General features: G+C 45.6%; 1 protein-coding gene across 6 annotated transcripts in view; it reads right to left on the reverse strand.

Moving 5' to 3' along the window:
* The window catches only part of cfap61 (cilia and flagella associated protein 61), a 271,251-nt gene that overhangs the window by 207,949 nt on the left and 38,254 nt on the right, over positions 1–25,048 (reverse strand). For all 6 annotated transcript variants that reach the window (XM_068044406.1, XM_068044407.1, XM_068044405.1 and 3 more), the window contains 4 exons: positions 21,283–21,415; positions 18,965–19,115; positions 15,744–15,793; positions 13,248–13,420 (listed from right to left, as the gene is read on the reverse strand). In XM_068044406.1, the coding sequence (XP_067900507.1) occupies positions 13,248–13,420; positions 15,744–15,793; positions 18,965–19,115; positions 21,283–21,415 (507 nt within the window). The remainder of the gene's footprint in view (positions 1–13,247; positions 13,421–15,743; positions 15,794–18,964; positions 19,116–21,282; positions 21,416–25,048) is intronic.

Genomic DNA, 25,048 nt, shown 5'->3' on the forward strand with positions numbered 1-25,048 from the left:
ATTGTGGTCCCTCCAACCTGGCGACAGCACACCAAGAGGATCCAGGACTTCAGGACGATATGACATGTGAGAGGCATAGCATTTTCAGGTGCCAAGCCCCACACTGACTTTCACAGCATTCTCCTGCACTGCACTCCTCAGGACAGCACACCTTGCAGCTCCACTCATTCCTCTCTCCAGGCAACCATCTTAGCACTCGCTGTAAGCCTTTTGCCCTCTCACGCCATGCCTCACAGTCACCCTCCACAAATGTTGTCCTTCACTCCTCTCCATCCAAGCTATTACGAACACTCACACTTCTCTGCTTTCTCTCCTTGTAGGAGACGACAGCATACAATCCTGGCAAGAGACTAGAGTGGGGGGGGGTGGGGAATGGGAAGGGGAGGGTGTGACCCTCCAATGACAGGCACCTTATCAGACAATGGTAATGCATGCTCATCTGCTCCACTGGGAAGGAGGTCCTGCTCCAAGAGGCTGCAGACGTCAGCAGCGGTCTGCTGTGAGAGCCTGAGCCCCGAGGCACTGCTGCTCAGACATGTCGAGAGAGCTGACCTTTGCGTAGACCCTACGTTGGGGGTCTCGCTTCCTTCCAGCTGGATCACTGTGTCCATCCATCTGCCCTCTGGAGGGGCAGTTGGCTGCGGAGAAGGCAGCTGGTACTGCTGCTGGAGGTGCTCCAGCTGTTGCTGGTGCTGTTGGTGGTGGTGTTGCTTCTCTTCTTTCCCCTCATCAGAAGTGGAAGATGGAACTGCGTAAGCTGCTCCTTTGTCGTGGTAAAGGCTGGCACCAGAGACGTGAAGCTGAAGGTAGTGAAGTACGAGACAGGTGAAGTGCCTTCCATGAAGTTGGCAATAACCTGTCAAGTAGCGACAGTACTCTCCTACAGAAGAGATGCTCTGAACTGTAGCCTCTCAGCTGGCCATAGTTGGAGCTCTTCAGTTTCACTGATCAAAGCCTTGTCAGTTTCATTGAAGCAGCACTCCTTGCTGCGCTCTCGCCTTGGTGCAGCTGGCAAGTTGCTGACAGGTTGGGAAACATGTTCCCTGGCTGTTAAATCCAGAATTGAAAGTTAAAACAGTACTTAATGACCAATTTGAATATTTTAATTATTTACCAACAGCTACACATGGGGGAAGAAAGGTTGGGGGTTCCTTGCTCACCTTCAATCCTGCCCCAGTGAAAGCCGAAGAGGGCAGGATAAGGTTGTGATCCCCACCCGACATAATTTTAAGGGATCTATCTCCCGCATGCAGCCAAACTCACGTATCATTGCCTGGGAAAATTCCACCCAGAAAGTCATGGGTTGGAGCCCCAATCCAGAGACTTGTGTTCATTCCCTAAATTGGTACATAGTGCAGGAAATTATGAATGCTGCATCCTTGGAGGTGTTGTTCAGGTGAGACGTGTGTAATGGCGATGCGGTGAGGGGTTTGGGTGGTTCCCACTGTTCAACTCCCACCTGACCGTAGCAAGTGTGTTTTGTTACTTGGGTTTTTAACCCCTTTGTGTTTTATTTGCCAAATAGACTGACAGCGACAGGTTTTCTTGTAGGTTTAAAACAGAAAATCAATTATTTATTGATCAATATGCCTTAACCTGAAATTGTCATAACCGAATTTACTCACGCATTCACCCGCACGTACTTTCTTTCTTTTGGGCCTCCTTATCTCGAGAGACAATGGATACGCGCCTGGAGGTGGTCAGTGGTTTGTGAAGCAGCGCCTGGAGTGGCTATAAAGGCCAATTCTGGAGTGACAGGCTCTTCCACAGGTGCTGCAGAGAAATTTGTTTGTTGGGGCTGTTGCACAGTTGGCTCTCCCCTTGCGCCTCTGTCTTTTTTCCTGCCAACTACTAAGTCTCTTCGACTCGCCACAATTTAGCCCTGTCTTTATGGCTGCCCGCCAGCTCTGGCGAATGCTGGCAACTGACTCCCACGACTTGTGATCAATGTCACACGATTTCATGTCACGTTTGCAGACGTCTTTATAACGGAGACATGGACGGCCGGTGGGTCTGATACCAGTGGCGAGCTCACTGTACAATGTGTCTTTGGGGATCCTGCCATCTTCCATGCGGCTCACATGGCCAAGCCATCTCAAGCGCCGCTGACTCAGTAGTGTGTATAAGCTGGGGGTGTTGGCCGCTTCAAGGACTTCTGTGTTGGAGATATAGTCCTGCCACCTGATGCCAAGTATTCTCCGAAGGCAGCGAAGATGGAATGAATTGAGACGTCGCTCTTGGCTGGCATACGTTGTCCAGGCCTCGCTGCCGTAGAGCAAGGTACTGAGGACACAGGCCTGATACACTCGGACTTTTGTGTTCCGTGTCAGTGCGCCATTTTCCCACACTCTCTTGGCCAGTCTGGACATAGCAGTGGAAGCCTTACCCATGCGCTTGTTGATTTCTGCATCTAGAGACAGGTTACTGGTGATAGTTGAGCCTAGGTAGGTGAACTCTTGAACCACTTCCAGAGCGTGGTCGCCAATATTGATGGACGGAGCATTTCTGACATCCTGCCCCATGATGTTCGTTTTCTTGAGGCTGATGGTTAGGCCAAATTCATTGCAGGCAGACGCAAACCTGTCGATGAGACTCTGCAGGCATTCTTCAGTGTGAGATGTTAAAGCAGCATCGTCAGCAAAGAGGAGTTCTCTGATGAGGACTTTCCGTACTTTGGACTTCGCTCTTAGACGGGCAAGGTTGAACAACCTGCCCCCTGATCTTGTGTGGAGGAAAATTCCTTCTTCAGAGGATTTGAACGCATGTGAAAGCAGCAGGGAGAAGAAAATCCCAAAAAGTGTGGGTGCGAGAACACAGCCCTGTTTCACACGTACACGTACGTACGTACACATACACTCAAAAAGAGACAGATAGAGAGGAAAAGGGGTAAGCCATGGTAAGTGAGGGGTAGGTTTCGGGGGGTCGTGGTAAACCTGTGGAATTTTTTTGGAAGTCAGGTTCTCTTTTGTTGCAGGCCTGAGGTTTTTGTAGGTTTCTCTCTTGGTTGAAAATTCAGTTGAAGACAGTGGATTACTTCTAATTCACTGCTGTATAAGTGGAGATTTAGAACTCTATAGCAGGGCGTTTCCCTTCTTGCTGGATTTCTCTCAGCCCCATTGGCTGAAAATAAGCTTCTTGCTTGCTTCTTTCTGGATGCCCAGCCCTCTCTCTCTCTCTCTTGCTCTCTTCAAGGGCTGCCCTTTTAAAGTAAAATATTTGTCAAATCATCTTCTGGTAGGAGACGCTTTGGTCTCTCCCCCATGGTGATTACACAATGGCCCAGGATGAGAATAATCTGATTATGATGATTCCACTTTACATCATCTTTGTTTCAGAAGAACCCATTCAATTCTGAAATATTTCAGTATGGGTGTAGGATGGGTGCAATTGACACCTCTTAGATTTGAAGATATTCCTTTGTCCCTGTCAGACAGTTTGAATATACAAAGGCTAAGTCCTTTACCTTTGGTGGCCATTTTGGAGCACATAGTTTACTTTTTAAAAGGAAAGGTCAATTTTTTAAACGACAAAGTCAATTTTTATAACTCTTACATTTTATTCCATAATTTTTCATCGTCACACTTGTTGTACATGTGAAACTAAGGCCCAGACTGCCCTCTCAAGCGGATGTAAAATAACCTATTTAAAGAAGTCAAAGGAATACTTCTAATCAACATTTATCTCCTGCCCAATACCACCAAACAAAAATTACCTGTCATTTAGCTCTTTACTGTTCGTGAGATATTGTTGTATGCAAATTGGATGCTGTGTTTGCCTATGACACAGTCTACATTTCAAAAATGCATCGTTGGCTATGAAACGCTTAGGGACATCATGAGTATGTGAAAGATATTATGAAAATGCAATGTCTTTCTTTCTTAATACAATTTAAAACATCTAGGTCCAATTAAGAATATTCTTGCAGTAACTGTATTCTCTTCATGCTAGCTCACTGATAAAAGTTTAATATCTACAGAGAAAAATAAAATGTAATTTAAGATTTCAGAATGTGAATGGTGGGCTGAATTTTATGGGCCCTCTGAGTCAGGTTTGGAGGTGGGGGTACTCATAAAATTACGACGGGAGGCAGGGCGTGGTGGGGGGGGTGGAGGGGGTGGAGGGCCTGTCGCCTCTCCATCTCAATGCAATTTTGTGGGGGGGGCGGGGATAGGCCGAAGACAGCCTTCCTCACCAGATGCCAATTGAGGTTGTTAAGTGGTCTATTAACGGCCACTTAAGGACCTCTTCCTGCTGTCGCTAGGATTTAACCAGTGGCGGGGCGGCCTCTGCCATGCGGGGAGGTCGCCCAGTAAAACAAGGTGACCTCCCTGCGGTCTTTGGAGGTGGGGGGGGGGGGGGAGGGGCGGGGAGCCCTCCTCCATGAGCAATCTGTGGCCCACGGAGGGCCCCCACTGGGAAAACCTGAACTTCCCTGAACCACCCTCCCTCTGCACTAAATGCCCACCCTCTGTGCCATCCCCGCGCCCCACCTCCCCCACCTAACCAGGACCTGCCAGTCTGGCCCCAGCGACCCTGCCTCACTCCCTTGGATCTGGGCTCCAGTGCTGGGCCTGAGTCCATGGCCTCTTGAGGTACCAGCAGTGGCCACCACTCCCAGTAGTGCTGCCGATACGACTGAGCTGCTGGCCCTGTGATTGACTGGTGGCTCTTGGAGGCGGGATCCCATCTTCAAAGGGACAGAGATCCCGGCGCCATACAGTCGCAGCAGGGGGGGCGCCAGCTGGCCAAGGTGTGTATTATATATTGTTATACTATCTGTAAAGTGCTAGGAACTAATTGTTTTGTGTAAATGTTCCAAGGGGGCCACATTCATGGCTGCACTGGAGAGTCATGTGATGTGTAACAGGAAACCGGCCTAAGGCAGTCTTACACCAGGCAGCATGGTGGCTGAATGGTTAAACAAAGAGCTCAAGCCTTTCCAAGTTTAAAGTCTGATTATTCCCAACATCTGGGAACCACAAAACAACCAGAAGACGTAACAGTGGGATTCCCACTGTCTTTTCAGCCGAGCGCCAGGAGCCCTGCCGTGGCACAAAATTCATAATTTGCTGTCAAAATAATGGTGAGACTATTGACATTTGCAGTTATTTGTGTGCTAATGCTACAGCAACTTAAGGTGAGAGCAGATGGGCAATTAAACACGCAAATGCAAAAATTGTTATCCGAGATGCACAACTGCGCTGTTAGCTTCGTGAAAAAGGTATCTCGCTGCCTGGCTCACCATTGAAATGCATTGAATGGTGTGAAGTTGCTATATTTGCACTGTAGATATGAATTAACTCACCACAGAAAGTCAGAGGTGGTCTGAAGTGATGCAAGGTGCCAGTCTCGGAGCAAATTAAAGTCCACACATATTTAATTAAGCCTGGATTCGCTATCTCGAGATTCTTTTAACAATGTGCTAAGTGTTAATTACTGCCAATGAATCTCTCTGTCACTGAAAATTAACTATTATAAGTGTGGAATAAAAACAGAAAATGCTGGAAATACTCAGACAATTTATGTGTAGAGAGAAACAGAGTCAATGTTTCAGATGGAAGAACTTTCATCCGAACTGGAAAAAATTAAGAGATGGAACAGGTTTTAAGCAAGTACAGAGGCAGGAAAAGTGAGGAAGGGAGGAATGAACAAAAGGGAAGGCTTGTGGTAGGGTGGAGGGCAGGAGTAACTAAATCACAAAAGTGATAAAGGACCAAGGCAAAAGGGATGGTAATTGGACAAGTAAAGAAACAAAAGGTATAATGGGAATAGCAGAATCATTCCCAACAAGCTGCTGGCTGAAAAAATTAGGAGCAGTTGTTATGATCTGAAATTGCTGAACTCAACGTGGAGGTCCAGAAGGCTGTAAAATGGAGATGTTCTGCAAAGAAATCACCCAAGGTAGAGGAGACTGCATGATGGGCAACAAATACAGTATACAAAATTGAAAGAAGTACAAGAAAATTGCTATAAAAACAAAAAATGCTGGAAACACTCAGCAGCATCTGTGGAGAAACAGAGTTAACATTTCATCAGAACCTGAAACGTTGGGAGGAATTTAATGGGCCCTCCGGAGACAAGGTAGGAGGCGGTTGGGTCCATTAATTTGTGACGAAATGCAGGGGACGGAGGTCCCATCGCCTTCCCATCACACCACAATTAAGTAGGGGCAGGAATGGCCAAAGACGTCTTTCCTGCCCAGAAGCCAATTGAGGCCCATAAGTGGCCTCTTCCCGCTGCTGCTGAAATTAAACCAGTGGTGGAGGGGGACTCTGGCGGCAAAGGCTGCACCTCCTGTAACACCGCCCCCAATGCCCTAATCGCCCACTCTCCCCACCCTCCCCCATCACCGGGGCCTGCCAGACTGGCCCTGGTGACCCCGTCTCACTTAACTTTTGCCCTGGACTTCAGCGCTGGGCCTGGTCCTAGGTCTCCTGTAGTACCCGCAGTGACCACTGCTCCCAGTGGCGCTGTTGATACTACTGAGCTGACAGCCCTCTGATTGGCTGACAACTCTTGGCGGAGGGATCCCTGTTCTTAAAGGGACCGGGATTCTGGCACCAGGTACTTAAACGCCTGAGCGCCGTTGAATCACGCTGGGGGGGTGGGGGCTCTGAAAAGCCGAGGCAGGGCTCCCCCTCGCCTTCTTGGCTAGCCGGAAGCCCCACCGGCTGGACTAAATTTAGCCCATTAACTGTGTCTCTCTCCACAGATGCTGCCAGACTTGCTGAGGGTTTCCAAAATTTTCTGCTTTTATTTGAGATTTGTAGCATCCACAGTATTTTTCTTTTGTTTAAGTAAATTGCTGTTTCACCTGGAAGGAATATTTGAGGCCCTGGGTGCTGGGAAGGAGGGCTGGTGCTAAAAGAGTAGGTGCTGCATCTCCTGCGCTTGTATAGGAATGTGCCATGGAAAGAGGAGGGATATTGGGGGTGACTGAAGTGCAGACCTGGATGGCATGGAAGGAACAGTCCCTTTGAATACTGAAAGGGGGAGGGCAGCAGAAGATGTGTTTTGTGCTGGAATCTGCTGGAGGCGGCGGAAATCATGGAGGGTGATCTATTGAATGTGGAGGCTGGTGGGGTGGAAGGTGAGGACAAGAGGAACACTATCGGGTTCAAGGAGGGAAGGCAAAGGGTGAGAGCAGAAATGCGGGATGTGGGACGGCCATGGTCGAGGGCTCTGTCAACCATGGTGGAGGGGAATCCTCAGTTGTGGAAAAAGGAAGACCTCGGAAGCACTGGTATGGAAGGTGGCAATGTAGGAAGAAATGTGACTGGTGGAGAAACTGGAAGATTGGAATAGAGTCCTTACTGGAAGCAGGGTAGGAGGAATTGTAGTCAGGGTAACTGTTGGAATCAGTGGGCTTATAGTGGGTGTTGGTCGATAGTCTATCCCCAAAAATATAGGGGAGAGTTTGCTGGCAGCGGGGTTTCGCCATTGGGGGACCACCAAATTTAGTGCCAATCATGCACTTAACCGGACAGCAGCGAGCCTTCCATAGGATTTAGGACCCCGTCGCTGGAAGTCCCAGCTTTTTTGAGCTGCCGGCTAATCAAAGGCCATGCACAGGCCTTCCCATTCCAGACTAAATTTCGGCAGGGGTAGGATGGTGGTGGGGAGCCCTCCAGCACCAGCCCATCCAATTTTATGCTCTCCCTGCCTCCAAACCCGCCATGGGGAGAGCTTAACATTCCACCCATAGAAGGCTTGATGCAATTTTAAAGTTGGGGTGAGATACAGTCATCAATGTATCAGAAAAAGTGAGGGAGGGGACCCAAGTAGAATTGAAACAAAGAATGTTCCATATATTCCATGAAAAGACAGGCATAGCTAGGACTCATATGTGTTCCTATAGAAAAACCTTTTATTTGGAGGAAGTGAGTGGAATCAAATAAGTTGTTCAATGTGAGAACAGGTTCAGCCAGGCGGAGGAAGGTGGTGGTGGGACGGGACTGGTTGGATCTCCGTTCAAGGAAGAGAAGCGAAGCACCCTCAGGCCGTCCTGCTGGGGTGATAGAGGTGTAGGGGGATTGAACATGCATAGGAGATGATTAGGGCCCAGAAATGGGAAACTGTTAAAGTGACAGAGGGCATTAAAAGACTCACAGATGTAGGTGGGAAGAGTCTGGACAAGGGGAGAAATATTAGTTGAGATTGGAAGAAATAAGTTCTGTGGGGCACAAACAGGATGAAATGATAGGTCTAGCAGAGCAGTTCCATTTGTGGGTCTTAGGAAGGATGTATTATTGGGCTCTGGGGGGGTTGGAGTACTCGGAAGTTGGAGGCCATGGAGGGCAGACCGTCGTCCAGGACCCCAAACGTTCCTTCCAGATGAAACCAATTTACTTGCACTTTTTTCAATTTAGTATAGCGTATCTGCTGTTCACTATGCAGTCTCATCTACATTGGGTGACCAAATGCAGAACACTATTCAGTCTGAAAATGTGAACGCGAGCTTCCAGTTGCCTGTCACTTTAATTGTACGGCCCACTCCCACTCTGACCTCAGCCTCTTGCACTGTTCCAATGAAAGTCAAAGTATTCTTGAGGCACAGCACCTCATCCTTAGATTAGGCACTTTAGAGAGTTCTGGACTCTACACTGAGTTCAACAATTTTCGATTATAATCACAGATCCCATTTTTTCAAATGGCAGCTTTTGGTAAATGATTATGCTATTCCCTTTTACACCTCCTCTAAACCCACACTTTGGCTGGAATTTAGCAGTGAGGCAGTAGCCCCAGCCACTGGCTGGAAAGCTGAGGACGGGCCTGCCACTGCCAGGCCTGAAAGCCATGCTGCCATTTTGCATGCCTCAGGCCCTTAACTGGCTTCAGTCAGGGCTTCTGCCCCTCTGAAGGAGGAGGTTCTGCCTTCAAGAGCTGCCAGCCAATCAGTCCCAGCAGCAACACCGGGATTGGTGGCCACTGCTGGAACTGCACCCAGCAAGAAGAGGACGATGGATGCCAGCATCCAAAAAGGTAAATGAGGATCGGGCCTTGCTGGGGACAACTGGCTAGGCCCTGGCAAGGGTGGGAGGTAAGAGTGCAGGGTAGGGAGAGTTATTTTACCAGGGGTGGACCATGCTGCTGATGAGGCCCTCTGTGGGGTATAGGTTGCCCGAACAAGAGGATCCCCTCCCCCCACTGACAGCCCACAAGGTGGCCACCAGGTATTACTAGGCAGTTTCCGTCCGCTGCTGGAAAATACCAGCAGCAGCGGGAAGATGCCCTTCAGTGGCAATGAGTTGGCCACTTAAGGGCTACAATTGGCCTAAGGCAGGAGGGCTATTTGCCACCTCCCCCACCACAAGTAAAATAGCAGCAGGGGTGAGTACGCAACAGGTACGGCACCACCACTGCCACCCCCTCCCCGCCTCCCACATGACTTTGCACCCCACCCACCACCTAGCCCACTCCTGGGGGTGGAGTGCTTAAATCTCGGCCGCTGTTTGTTACTTGTCCCATTATCATCTTCTTTTACCTTGCACCATCATCTCTTTTGTCATTTACTCTCTGCTGCCTTCCATCCTGTCACAGACCTTACCTTTTGTTCGTTCCTCCACACCCCCTTTTTCATCCCTCTTTATTTGCCTAAAACCTGTTACATCTCTAAGGTCATCCATCTGAAACGTTAACTTTGGTTTTCTCTCTTTGGAGATACTGCCTAATCTGCTGAGTATTTCCAGCATTTTCTGTTTCTATTTCAGTTTTCCAGCATAAGCGTGAAGTCTCATTTCTTCAGGGTTGAATTGAAGTTGACATATTAAAAATGCTGAATTAAGATCTTTTCTTTAAACCTTTCCTTTCTGTTTCCTTAATTCAAACTTTCTGTTAATCTCTTAATTCAAACTTTCTGTGCCTGATTTGACATCGAATTCACCTTCTCTAATTTACACTTCTTTTTCAGTCCTTGCACTGTTAATCTCACAATTCTTCAATCTGAATGGTTAAGGAGCTAATAGCACCTTCCCTGTTCATTCATGCCCCAGATGCCCAGTTTCCCTCGTTCTGACATTATCAGCTCGCGCTTTCAGCAACATGCAGTGCAAAATTCTGTCAAGATTAAGTAGCCACGGGTAAATCCGATGACTAGCAGAAGCTGATAGTTGCCCTGGCTACAGCAAATTATGGACCAATGTAATAAACTGGAACCAAATTTCTTTTCTTATAATAAATAGTAAAGAAGAACCTATCTTTATTTAGGACCTTTTCCTTCCTTGGGATATCCCAATGTCATTCACAATCAATTACCTTTTAAGCGCAGACACTGTTGTAGTGTCGACAAACATGGCAGCCATTATGCAGACTGCAGGGCTCCACAAAACAAGAGATGATTGTCCAATCTGGTGGTATTTATTGAGGGATGATGAATACTGGCTGGGTGAATGGAAAAAGTCCCCTACTCTCTTTGAAATAGTGCCACTGAAATTTTTGTATATGTCTGACTCTTCTCCTCACTTCTCAAAGAACCAGGCATCCACTCCAGCATTATGCAGGTATCACCATTTCCACCTCACCCACCCATCACTGGGCAGAGATTGTTCCCTCCACCATCTAAGCAGAGATCATGACACACTCCGACAGGAAGCACAAGTCAACCCCACCAAAAAGCAAAGATCACTCCCCCTTGCAACTTTACCAAGCACAAATTACACCTCCATAAAGTATAAATCACAGCTTACCCATGCTCACACTAAGCAGAATACACAACATAACCCTGTCCTGCTCAGACATTCCCAATGACTCACAAATTCCCTTCCGAACAGCACTGTCGGTGTACCTTCACCCCAAGGACCGCAGCGGTTCAAGAAGGCAGCTCACCCCCACCTTCTCAAGGGCAATTAGGGATGGGCAATAAATGCTGGCCTAGCCAGCAACGCCTACATTCCCTGAACAAAAAAAATTAGGGAATTAACCCCATTACAATGAGCAGAAATGAACCCCTGCCGCTCACCTCCAAGCAGAATTCAGTTATCACAACCCAAACTGGACAGGAATATAGCCATTAACTTCTGCCGACTGAGCAGAAAAAGTCAAATCAATTACCCCTCCCACTCACCATCTAGTAGGCCAATGCCATCTACCAGTGACCCCTCTTCTACATCCCCATGTTCTTCTCTTGCTTCTCTTTCTCCACCGCCCCACTTTCCTGCTTTTACCCCTTTCCCATCTTTCTCTCCTTAATACTGTAAAGAAATGGATCCTGGACCAGTGCACACAAACCTTCATTGTTCTCAGTTGTTCCCACCCCTTCAACCTTTTCTGCTGCCCTTTCCCCCTTCACATCCTTCTTCTCCATCTCCTCTCTTTCTCTCCCTCTTTCTATACCATCCTTCCCCACATCTGCCTCATCCCCTCTTTTTCTATCTGGATCCAGTTATCCCAATACTTTGTAATCTTATTGAATTGAATTCTAGACTTGGTCTTCACTCCCGATGTGCAAAGCCACAGGAGATCAACTAATTTCATACTAATCATGTTAAACTGCCTAATTTCACTTTCACCTCAGATATATAATTAATTGAAGTAATTTGTAGGAGGCAACAGAAAAATGATTGGGTGTTGCAATGAGCACAATAACACAAAAATCAAACAGCATTCACCCAAACAACAACACAAAGACAGGCAGAAATTTTATGATTACAAAATTATAAGTGCGATTCAGATTCATGTTCAAATTAGAGAGACAGTACGGAGCTCAGATTGGCAGGCAGCGAGGGAGGAGCAAACTGCAAAGCTGGAACAGAATTAAAGAAAAATCTGATTCTTCGCCACAATGTCTTTCATATATAAACAACTTAGCTGGAACTCAAAAACCATCACATGACAGCAATTTACTGTACTTCAGTGCATTCTTGAACAGGGAAGGTAGGGAAGGTACTAATGGGACTATGGTAAGGACTGTAATACAGGCCTGAGCACATGCAAGCATTGGTGGATAAATTGGAATATATCCGTTTCAAAACTACACATTCAACGCATAATTAATGAACTTGCCATTATTACTGAGTCAATTCCTCTCTGGCTGCTTGAGGAATGACAAAAGATCCATGTTACAGTACTCCCATGAATTGCTGCTAGATCTTCATTACAACTAACAAAATTTCATTCTCACAGATTCTACATTTTAAAGGTGTGTGTTTCTGAGATACTGCTAGAGCTCTGTAAATTACAGGTAAAAATAGGTATTCGGCCCATTAATCAATAAAAGGGGTAACTTTAGCCTTCAGTGATTTTTCTTTTCCTCCACCTCCTACTATGTTTCTTATTTCTACTGTATGGTGACTGACTGTGGAAGTTTTATTTGAAGAAGGAAATAACTGCTTTATTCTATTGCGACATCCATCACAAGAGACTGCTGCATCTACCAGCTCTACCTCACCATCACCTCTCTCGACCCCTCCACCGCGTCTGATCTGTCACCTAACGGGCATCAGTATTGGATGAGTAGAAATTTCCTGTAATTAAATATTGAAGATGTATCATTGATTGACAACTCAGCAGATCACTGAACTTTCTTCTGCATTGCATCCAAGTATGAGAAGTCATGCTCCTGGCATTCACTTCATCGATGTCCCCCTGCCACTGTCTCACTATCAGGTGCCTAGGAGGTTTCCTGCACCCTGCCTCCCCCACCAGAATATAAAGTATGCCCCTTCTCCTTTCTACCTCCTGCAGTGCAATGCAGCATTGGAGAACTGTGGTACATGTTCTCGACCACCTTCTGCTAATCTTCAATAGATAAAATCACTAGATCCACTTGCAGCCACAGTGCAGTCACTGTTGGCTGCACACAGTAATCACTAAAATCAGCATGCAGCACTGAGCTAAATAACCAGTTTGGTCATGTTAGTTAGCAGTCAAAATCCTTATCCACATTGTAATTATTTCAAGATGATTTCTTCAATACCTTCTTTCTTGATACTGGGTTTCTATCCTCCAAAAGGTCAAATTTAAAATCCTCATCCTCACCAAAATAATCCCATCACAGTTTCATGCCACCATACATTTGGCACCTTCTCCAGCTTTACATCCACTCCCACATTGTATAGTCCAGATTCTGGTTACCTGTCTCCCTTTCCCTCTGCTTTACCTTTTGTAGCATCCTTCAACCGCCTCACTCTACATTTTGGAACTCGTTTTCATGTTTTTCTATGTCAAAGCCACAGGCAACTGGTAATGTTTTCAACTACAATCTTTGTTACATACCATGCATACACAATTGGCAATGTCCTGAAACTTGCCTTGATTCATATTTCTCGTCAATGCAGAACAACTGTATACAAAAGGAATTTGAGGAATCACTGTATTTTGAACTGGGGGTGAACTCTTTGCTGCTGTCTGTTTCTTCAGTTGCTTGGCCTTCAACATCACCATCTGGCAATTTGGCATTTTCAACCTTGTCTGACACTTCTCCCTGCAGCAAGAAGAGGCAAGGGGTAACAAATTACATTTAGTTACATTTGAACTGCACACTCAGTCACACATTACATTATTATATACAAACATTATTCTCAGTAGGTATTGCCCAATTCTATAAGGCTTGTAACAACACCCACTGAAAATGTGGATCTGCTGACGTTACAGGAATCTTTGCATGTTCTAGTAAAATAGATGCACACTGAAGGTATGTTCACACTGATCGAGACATCTAGAGGAGTCCCATTTGAACTGATTCAGACAGCAGTATAATGATACTACAGAATTGCAATCGTTCCTGAAAATTAGCAAGTTTTTTTTCAGTTCAGAAATATTTTTTGATTGCACAGTTCTTGATTCTTGAGTCAGCCATATACCTTATGTCACTACAGTTACCGTGGCAATTGACACATGCTTAAAATAAAGACTTTGGGGCGGCACAGTGGCGCAGTGGTTAGCACTGCAGCCTCACAGCTCCAGCGACCCGGGTTCAATTCTGGGTACTGCCTGTGTGGAATTTGTAAGTTCTCCCTGTGTCTGCGTGGGTTTCCTCCGGGTGCTCCGGTTTCCTCCCACAAGTCAAAAGACTTGCAGGTTGGTAGGTAAATTGGCCATTATAAATTGCCCCTAGTATAGGTAAGTGGTAGGGGAATAAAGGGACAGGTGGGGATGTGTTAGGAATATGGGATTAGTGTAGGATTAGTATAAATGGGTGGTTGATGGTCGGCACAGACTCGGTGGGCTGAAGGGCCTGTTTCTGTGCTGTATCTCTAAACATAAACTAAACATAAACAAAGACTTCTAAATGTCTGGCTTCCTACCCAGCTCTAATGAGATGTGCTTTAGGACTAGCTACTACTAACTTCGTTGAATGAATGTGCTACTTTTATATTGTGTACACAAAAATGAGGTGCATCCCCTTAAGGGAAATACTAACATTGTCTGACTTGACTGTTGAGTTTATATTTCAATAATGTTATACAGGGAAAATAAATACAACTAACAGGTTAAAAATAGTGAAAAATGGTTTTATTATTTGAAATTTTCATGACTTAGTACTTACAGGTCTTGTTATTGAAGAACAAATTATGTGAGACCCAATGAGATATTTGATGAGCAGTTCAGATAGAACCAGGCAGATTGAAAGTCTGTCATGATTTTAAGTTATTATATCCTACATTTCAGTCTTCCCAAACTGACTGGTTTTCCAGATGCCGAAGCAATGTGACTGCCACCTGCACTTGAAATTTGCATGGGACTTCTTGATCTTCCTCAGTAACTTGAGCAGAAGATTAGTGGAAACCCTAGAGCAATAGCGTAAATATGTCTGCAGGGTTTCTGTCAATTCTTGGTTAAAGTTACGGCCAAAGACCAGGAAGCTTCCTGGAAATTCTACTTCTATAGTCTTTTAGTTCTGCTGGCAAAGATTGTGATTGAAAAATATTACATTGGCAGTGTGAAATATGCATGGAAACTTTTCATTTGAGCTCAGAAGTTGTTACCAAATGTTTCAGCTGATGTACATATCAGGTAAAAACCAATATGCAAAAATTGAGGTGGTTTTATAGAATTCAAAGGGAATGCATAACACAATGAAGGAGTCCAAAATATTGGCTCACCTGAGCAGAAAAAATTGCAGTGTGAAGTCTGAACACAAAAGACACATGGGGAAAGTCTGCAAACTCTTCAGAGAATAGATGGGACAGATAGCTTCAGCCAAAATTGTTTTTAAAAAAACGAGGAAAGTTGCCACTATAATGTGAAGCAAAATCTGTTCTTAATAAAATCATGATACATGCTAATGAAGAGAAGCCTATGGCTGTGGTAGGCTTACCCAGATGGGATCGGATGGCTATGGTCAACAGTGACCTCAAGCTGAAAGTTTCCTTGCGGTTGGTGGGGAGGTCAAATTAAATGAAGAATTTAGATAGCAAAGATAGGTGAATTAGGAAGGGAAAGTATGCCAATAGCTTTCTGCAGCAAAATGGGTTTATGGATTAAATGCACTTCCAGAATCAGACAAATTCCATGCATCACCAACCATACTCACGAATGGATGCATGGTGCTATAATCATTAAAGCATAGATCATTCCTAATACTAAATCACAATCCATTGCCATTACATAATTATTACATTGGGGGGGGGGGGGGGGGGGGTGGTGGCGGGGAGAAGTTTCACTTCAACGGGACTTAAAACCAGAGGTAACGGATCAGCCTCCCATTATAAACACCCCCTAATTTTCCTTTCCAAGGCTATATTCAAAGTTGAGGGATTTTTTGATTGCTTTATGGTTCTTTATGGTTATTTAAAGTGACATACCTTTCCATCTGCGTTGTCTTCAGGATGTGACGATGAAGTAGTTGCCGTTTCTGCCCACAGAAAAGCAGAAATTTCTCAATTAAATCCGAGTAAGAAGTGTCATACATTTTTGTTTGATTACAACTAAACATCCCTATTTTACATCTGATTAGCATTTTAGCTTCCACCCTTTTAGGTCTCTTCAACTCCATGTATATTACTGTTGTGAAAGGTAAGTAAAGCTGCCAGCAAATAAAGTTTTCTCTCACTTCTTTGCCATATTGGCTACCATGGCCTGACTGGTCTTTAGACATTCCCTCTGCTCTCTGTCTCCCTTCTCCTTTAAGACACTCCTTAAAACCTATCTCTTTGTCCAAGCTTTTGCTGACCTCTCCTAGCTTCTCCTTCTTTGATTCGCTGTCAATTTTTGTCTCGTTACATTCGTGAAACATCTTGGGATTTTATAATACGGTGAGTGCCTGGAACTTGTTGCCAGGGGAGGTGGTGGAAGCAGGTACCATAGAGACGTTTAAGAGGCATCTTGACAAACACATGAATAGGATGGGAATAGAGGGATATGGACCCCGGAAGTGCAGAAGGTGTTAGTTTAGGCAGGCATCAAGATCGGCGCAGGCTTGGAGGGCCGAATGGCCTGTTCCTGTGCTGTACTGTTCTCTGTTCTTTGTTACAGGCACTGTATAAATGCAAGCTTCAAATCTTTCATGCATGATACTCACAAGTGTTAACACAGTGGGCTGAATTTTACTAGCCCTTTGGAGACAGGCTGGGAGGTGGGAAGACTGGCAAAATGGCACGGGAAGATGTTGGGTGGCATGCCTGACAGCTTCCCGCTGCCTTACCATTTTGCCAGAGGCAGGAAAAGTGGTGGTAGCACTGCTGAGCTGCCAGCCCTCTGATTGGGACAGCAGCTGTTGGAGGTGGGCTGCCTCTGCAGAATTCCAGCCAGTGTATTGTCTGAAGTTACAAGTGTTAGCACTGTGCCTTGTCTGGACTTGGGAGGGTTACCACTTTGGCGTTTTATGACCTGAGCTGGTTTTGAGCTCCACACGATGCCAAACTCTTCCTCCATCATCTTCACCTCTGTAGCCATTTCTTTGTCCAGGAGTCTTCCCCCACTTTCTCCCGTCTTCAGAATTCTGGTTTCCACCTGAACTCCTCCCTCTGGCCTCTCACCCTCTCTTGATCTTTTCATTGGGAACTGCTAACTTGACATCAGCCGTCTCAATTTCTCTGAACACTCTAATCTAATTCCTACTGATCTTGCAGCCCTCTGTTCACTCAGGTCCAAATCGGACATTATCGCTAAACACGCTGACAAGGGCAGCACTGTTGTTATTTAGCGAAGATCTACAAACAAGGATGCCCTGATAGGCCCATCGCTTCACCCTATTATTGCCCCAAGGAACTTGATTCTTCCTATCTCGATTCTATTTTTTCTCCCCTCGTCAAGTCCCTTCCCACCTAGATCTGCAATTCTTCTGATGAACAGTTTCCAGTTCCCTCGCCCTAAACATCCCCTCTTCACTTGCCCAATCTCCCTATACCTCCATCCCCCACCTGGACAGTCTGAGGACTCTCCACTTCTCTTCCTTGAACAGAGGCCCAACTGATTCCCATCCACCACACCCCTCCTCTGCCTGAACTTGCTCTCACATTGAAATTCTCCTTTAACTCCACTCACTTCCTCCAAATAAACGGTGATGACATGGGAACTCATATGGGTCCTCGTTATGCCTGGCTTTTTGTGTAATAAATTCTTTATTCCAGTCCTACACAGATCCTCACCCTAATCTATTTTTCGGGTACTTTGATGATTATATCGGTGCCATTTCCTGCTCTCGCATGAACTGGAAAATTTCATCAACTTTGCTTCCAATTTCCATCCTTCCTTCACCTTGACATGGTCCAACTCCAACACTTCCCTTCCCTTCCTCGACTACTCCGTCTCCATTTCTGGGGATACACAATTGACTAATGTTCACTATAAGCCACTGACTCTCGCGGCTACCTTGACTACATTTCCTCACATCCCGCTTCTTGTGAGGACTCTTTTCATTCCCCAATTTCTCCATCTCTGTCACACTTGTTCTAACAATGCCACCTTCCATACTAGTGCTTTTGATATGTCTTCCTTTGTCCTCAACCGAGGATTCCACACCCATCACCCCGTGGTTGACAGGGCTCTTGACTGTGTCCGGTCCGCATCCTGCACTTCTGCTCCCCCACTTCCCCCAGAAGTCCACTAGATTTTCCCTGGTCCCCACCTTCCACCCCACCACCCTACACATTCAACAGATCATCCTCTGCCATTTCCATCACCTAAAGGCATATCTTATCCCCTTTCAGGCTTCTGAAGGGACCGTTTCCTCCACAACACTTTGGTCCACTCCTCAATCACCCCCAGTACTGTCTCCCCTTCCCATGCAAATGCAGAAGGTGCGACACCTGCCCTTTTAACTCCTCCCTTCTAACCATCCAAGGGTCCAAACAGGTGTAACTGCGATTTACTTGTTCTTCTTTCAATTTAGTATACTGTATTCGCTGCTCACAATACACTCTCGTCTACATTGGGGAGACCAAATACAGATTGGGTTACTGTTTTACACCTCTACTTATCCACAAGTGGAACCCTGAGCTCCCGTTCGCCTGTCATTTTAATTCCCTGCTCCACTCCCACTCTGACCAGTCTGTCCTCGGCCTCCTACGATGCTCCAATGAAGTTCAATGTAAGCTCGAGGAACAGCACCTCATTTCTCGCCTCGCCACTTTACAGCCTTCCAGGCACAACACTGAGTTCAACAATTTCAGATCATAATCTCCGCCCCCATTTTTACTTCTTGTGTATTTTTTTGGATGGCAGTTAATGGCAATGATTCTGCTTTTCACATATATGCCTCCTTTGGACACATCTTTTATTTCTTTACTTATCTTGTTACCAACTCTTTTTGCCTTGCACTATCATTCCTTTTGTTATTTAATCTCTCCTAACTTCCACCCTATCATAGACATTCCCTTTTGTTCTTTCCACCTCCTCTCCCCTTTCGCTGCCTTGCTTAAAAACTGTTACATCTCAAAGCACTCTCAGTTCTGACAAAAGGTCGGCGACCAGATGCTGCTAGATCTACTGAGTATTTCCAACATTTTTTGTTTTAATAGTAATGTAGTATTTATTGGTTTATGCTTTTGCTCGGAGTATCTGCAACAAGAACAAAACTTTGTACCTGGCTTCTCTGGTGTTTCTGGAGATGATTCCTTGCCTTTCACAGGACCTTTACGAAGACTGTGAAATGGGCGCAAATCAAAGCACTCGTTCAGTAGTTCAATATTCACTTCACTGCACACGCTTATGAACCCCACAGCAGAGTTGTTTACCTGCATGATGCATGAAAGTAACACAATATATATATTGTTTCTTTTGCAGCTTTGAAGAAAAAAACTTTGGGCAGAATTTTCCTGCGAGTTTCGGGACCCGGAGGTCGGGACCAAATGCAGGTCCCGAGCCCACACTTGCTGGCAGAAAGGCTAATGTCACAATCTGCTGAGAGGCGGCCTTCTAACTGACCCCAATCGGAGGGCCAGCAGTTCCACAGCTTCAGCAGCCCCAACGGGAGAGGTGGGCGCTGCTGATGCAGGTTGGGGACTGCAAGGGCATCTCACTAACCTGTATATCAATAATTAAACAGCCAAGTTATAGACGGGTAAGTGAATCAGGCAGGAGGGGATACCCCTCTGCTGGATTGGTCTTGGCAGCAATTGCGGCCTTTCGTAAATGTAGCCTCTTCTTTGCAGCATGGAGCCTCTGGCTCCGATGGCCTCCCTGGCTTGCCGCAGTGAGGCTTCTTCCATTAAGCTGGCGACCTCTGCACAGATGGGGGGGTGGCCTGCTCCAACACCGGTGAAATGGCAGAGAGGCTGCAAAATCTCCCTTAATTGGGAGCTTAACATAGGAAATTGGTGACCTGCCTCTATGGAAGGCTCCCCAGTGATGGGAATGCATTGGGAAGCTATGCAGATGCAGCTTCCCCTTATTCCCACCTCCCCCTCCCCACTCCCAGCCTGCCACCATGGGGCCGGGAAAATTCATCCCTTTATTGCAGATATTTACCTATTTATTTATCATTGGAAAAGTTATTAGGGTAGAAATTCAACAATGTTACACTGATTTTACAGCATGGGTGCAGCCATGGCAAATTTCGTACTGGGAAAAACCACACTCCATTTTCAACTGCACCTGGGCCATGCTAAATTCATCTGGGCCTTTTATTAGGCAGCCATGGCAACTGCTTAAAATGAACAGAGACCTCATTTCAATATATGTTTGCCTGCCAGTGAAAATGCAGCACATGATGCAGAATTAGTATTGTATTTTCTGGCTCACTGTACATTTCCCCAACATAAACAGCCATGTATAGTTGCATGCAATATGTATTGGGTGTGTTGGGGTAGTGTAACACATACAATACAGCAAGGGGCAGAATTTGCTTTTCAACTCAAAATAAAAGGAAGTTGCAAAACATCTGGCAGTAACAGTGGTCATGCAAGAGAGAGGATAAGGAGAGGAAAAGACCATTGTAATGACACAGAATTAAAATTTCAAATATACCACTAAGGGAAGGGCCATTAATTCACTTCTTGCCTCTCCTCCCTCTTCTGTGGAGGATCTGATCCATGGAACTGGATTACAGTTCCCCAGGTTCGTGCAGTCCTCTTTTATATTGCCATCCTCCATGTGCCATTCTAAACAGTGAATTCTGCCAGACTGTCAAGACAGTGGAGTAAATTACAGCCATGTTTGAACTGGTTATCACTTGACATGTGCAGACTCAGTCTTTCAAGCAGGGGATATGGAATGGTAATCAAGGGAGGGAAATGTGGCTGATTTTTCCACACTTAACTGAGGGACTCTGAGGTCAACTGTAGCAACATAAATGTTAAACCCAGCCATGACCAGCTAACTTAGCACACATTGGGATGTTCTGAATTGTTTGGTTCAAAATCACACCTCATAAAGCACTTAGCATAAGGTATGTCTAAAAAGATACATCTATTGTAAAACCTCAAAGAAGTTCATATTACGTAATGCTCTTTATATGTTGGTCTATCTCAAGCCAAAAATTTGTGAGGTTAATGCATCTTTAGAGATCATAATCAAACTACATGTGGCCAGTAGGTCCAAACCAAATCTTCCAAATTGTCAGCTACTTCAAATATCAATTCTGGAAGGTCCAATGTGTAACCACAATGACTTTAAAACTCACGTTGTGAATAATAGGAGTCATTAATATGTTATTCAAATATTTTTGTACATTACCTGTTCTAGAACAAAATATTTGTTACTACTTTTCAACATAATTTGATTTCAAATTCTTAATTTCACCTCTTTGAACTATTTGGCATTAGTTTTTTCTACATCCCCTATCAGTGTTTTGCATCAGGTGTATAGTGCAAGCATGTTGCCATGCAACAGATACACAACAATCTTTAGACATACCTGAAATCATGTTCATTGACATGATAAAAAGCAAAGCTAAACACTAACCTCACAGACAGCAGCATGAGTCGTTTCATCTTGAGCTTCTATTAGTTCCGCCAGGAAGTATTCACCATAAATGTATCTCAGTGTGTCAGTCTGCTCGTTGAAAATAGGTGTGACATCATCATGATCCTCTATCCTGGTGAGCCAAGGATTTCAGTTCAGAAGTGACACAATCATTATAAATGTTTTCCTACTATTTGCATCATAATGTACAAATGCTACAGTATTGTTACAACATAAACCATAAATTATGGACACATTGCGAAGCAAATGATTTTATTTTTGATTCTTTGCAGAGTACACAGCGCCAAATTTCCGATATTATGCCATTCCGAAATGGACAGAACAACAGCAGATCAAGAGAGAAAATGGAGCATCGAGGCCTATTGCCATTTCCACACTGACCTAGATTTTCCTCCCCCAGTCCCTCCTGAAACAGCTGCTGGCTGCGGCTACCCTACCATCCTTTGCAGGTTTCACCACCCTAAGAGGCTGACAGTGAAGGGTGGCAGTAATCCTTAGGGCACTGTTCAAAGGCGCCCTGAGGCCCCTTTTGGAGGGAAGGGTAAATGGACACCTGTACTATTTTAGGATGTGGCCTTTAGGAACTGCGGGTCTCGTCATCATCTTTTGGGCTCTTCCACTCCTTTAAAATTGTCATGTCCCTTTGGATGCAACACTGCCAGAATTTTTCTCAGGGGTTTTGGTGAGGCCCCACTTGCTGGTATGGATCCCATTATGAATATTTAGTGAGCCCTGACCCAGGGAACTCAAATGGAGTCATGGCAGGTGGAAGTCCTACTTTGACCTTCCTGGGACAGATAAAGGAAATTCCAGGCTTAAATGTTTGCGCTTAAAATATGAAATACAGCTTATTGACTATTTCAGAAGCTTTAGCTATACTTTAGTCATAGAGTCGTACAGCATAGAAACAGGCCCTTCGGCCCACCGTGTCCATGCCGACCATAATGCCTATCTATAGTAATCCTACCTGTCTGCATTAATTCCATATCCCTCTATGCCTTGCTCATTCAAGTACCTGTCCAAATGCCTCTTAAATATCTCTACTGTTCCTGCCTCCACCACCTCCTCTGGCAGCTCATTCCAGGTACCCACTATTCTTTGTGTGAAGAATTTAGTGACTTATACTTATGTGGTTTCCTTTATAAATGTATTGTATCACAGAGTGGTTGGACATAGGTTTACCTTAGTGGCTTCCTCTCACACGATGGGTGGAATTTAATCCAGCTCATGGGAGTGGGTAGTGAGACAGCTGGGGGGGGGGGGGGGGGGGGGGGGGGAGTGGGGGTGAAGGGGCATACAATTGGGAGGGAAGGCGGAGGTGAGGGGGGGGGGTGCAGTGCCCATGGCATTCCCAACTCTGTTCAATAAAATCAGGGGCAGGGAAGGTTGCAGACAGTCTTCCTGCCCCAAGACCATTTGAGGCCCTTAAGTGGCTCAGTAAAAGCTAGCGGCCTCCCTGAGGGCTGGGAGTGGGAGGCCCTTCTGATCAGGAACTCTGTGACTCAGGGAGAGCTGCCCCCGCTGAAACCGCACCCCACCGGAACCTGGTTGGGGCTTGCCTGTCTGGACCTGCCTACCTCCGATAACCTTTTACCCCCTAGCTTATCAAGAATTTATCTACCTCTGCCTTAAAAATACTCAAAGACTCTGCTTCTGCCCCCTTTTGAGGAAGAGAGTTCCAAAGACTCACGACCCTCTGAGAGAAAATTCTCCTCATCTCTGTCTGAAATAGGCAACCGCTTTTTTTAAAACAGTGACTCCTAGTTCTAGACTCCCCCACAAGAGGAAATATCCTTTCCCTCAGGATCTTACATGTTTCAATCACCTCTTAATCTGCTAAACTCCAGTCTGTCCAACCTTTCCTCATAGGACAACTGCCCATTCCAGGTATTAGTCTAGTAAATCTTCTCTGAACTGCTTCCAACGCATTTACATCCTTTCTTAAATAAGGAGACCAATACTGTATACAGTACTCCAGATGTGGTCTCACCAAAGCCCTGTATAACTGTACATGTAGGGTTCGACAGCAGGGCACGTTCCTTCTGGCTTGCTGGAAAACAAGCTGCTGGATGTTGCTTCTCTTTTCTCTCTTTCTCTCTGGAGTCTCTCTCTCTAGGTTGTCTTTTTTTTAAGGTAAAGCTGTGCTACTTCTCACCTCCTGGTCAGAGACGCTCTAGTCTCTTCCCCGTGATGATTGCACAATAGCCCAGGATGTGGCTACTTCACACCTTCTTTGTTTCAAAATAAGACATTCAATTCTACAATGTTTTAGTATGGGTGCAATTGACACCTCTTAGCTTTGAAGATTTTTCTTTTATCCCTGTCAGAAAGTTTGAAGCTACAAAGACCAATTCCTTTTTTCTCCGGCGGCCATTGTTCACTTTTTAAAATAAAGGTTCATTTTTAAAAGAAGTTAGTTTTTTATAACTCTTCAGAGTTAGCCCATAATTTGCAACATCACACTTCTTGGGCTAAAATTTATGAGCGTGCGACAAATTGCGGCAGAATACTCTGCTGTTGGCGGTCTTCAGGCGCAGATGTGCCATCGCTGAGCCCCCGCGATATATCGCATGGGTCTCATTTAAATGAAGGGGGTGGAATGGCTGCTCCCAATCTCATAGAGGGGACGGCCGCTCCATTCCCAGCAATGGTGTCCGGCGCCACCACACAAGTGCCGACGCCATCTTTAAAGGGCTTCAAGCCTTGCAGTAACAATTGAAATTTTAAAGGGACATTAATTTGAAATTTGTGTAAAAAACTAAATAAAAACTGGAATCCTCTCTCCCAATCCCCCCCTCCCATGTTTGTTTTTGTACCTACTCCATCCAAAATAAATTTAATTCCCAAGCCAAACTTTCCCCCTGAACCTTGTTACCTTTGCCCTTCAACCCATTCCCACCATCCCCCAGAAAATGCAGTAAATTTCCTCCATTCCTCCCACCCCTGACCTTAAAATTAAACTCTTCCCCCCTCCCCACCAGTGTCTCGCCCTGAATCCCTAAACGGGGATTGGGAGGCATGGGACTTCTGACCGCCAGTCGGAATATCGACCTGGGACGGCTGCCCGGTCTCGGTATGTTCATTTACATTTATTAGCATAGATTGAGCAACGCAAATGAATGCTGGGGCCGCACCAAGGCCTCGCCGCTGCTAGTAAATTGCAGCAGGGCCTTCTCGGCGTCGGGGCTCCTGGTGGGCCTCTCCTGGAAGAATTATCTGGGACCCCCCACCCCCCAACCCACCACGACACCCGACACCAGAGGCCTAATAAAATTCAGTCCCTTGTGTGCGTGACACCTTATTAACCACTTGTTGCCCTATTCTTAGCTATTCACCGGCTTCTGGTAACTTTTTAGCAGACCATCATATAACTACTTTTGTTTTTAGTTAGACTCAGCCCTCTTAGCTGTCCAGGACTGAAGCATTAGAAAAGACTACTCCCTGATGGTGGATTTGGACCAATTTCAAGTCTGGGATGTTGGCTTCAAGACAGTGGTCATACAATAGGAGTTGCAGCAGCAGGCAAAAAGGTGACTGCCACCAAGATGTGCATAACTCCATTAGATTTCTGTAAACATTCTGACTCCAAAATTCCATGGGCTCTGATCCCATCAATTGTGCTGGAATCGCACCGCCAGTGTCCTATATCACTGATCGCTCTTGGAGTTTGTGGAGTCAGTTTAGTGTACTTCATTCACATGAGGACACTGCATTCAAGTGCCACTTGTGATGCTTCCACTCCTGG

This window comes from Heterodontus francisci, chromosome 13 (genome assembly GCF_036365525.1).
Source record: "Heterodontus francisci isolate sHetFra1 chromosome 13, sHetFra1.hap1, whole genome shotgun sequence".
Classification (NCBI taxonomy): domain Eukaryota; kingdom Metazoa; phylum Chordata; class Chondrichthyes; order Heterodontiformes; family Heterodontidae; genus Heterodontus; species Heterodontus francisci.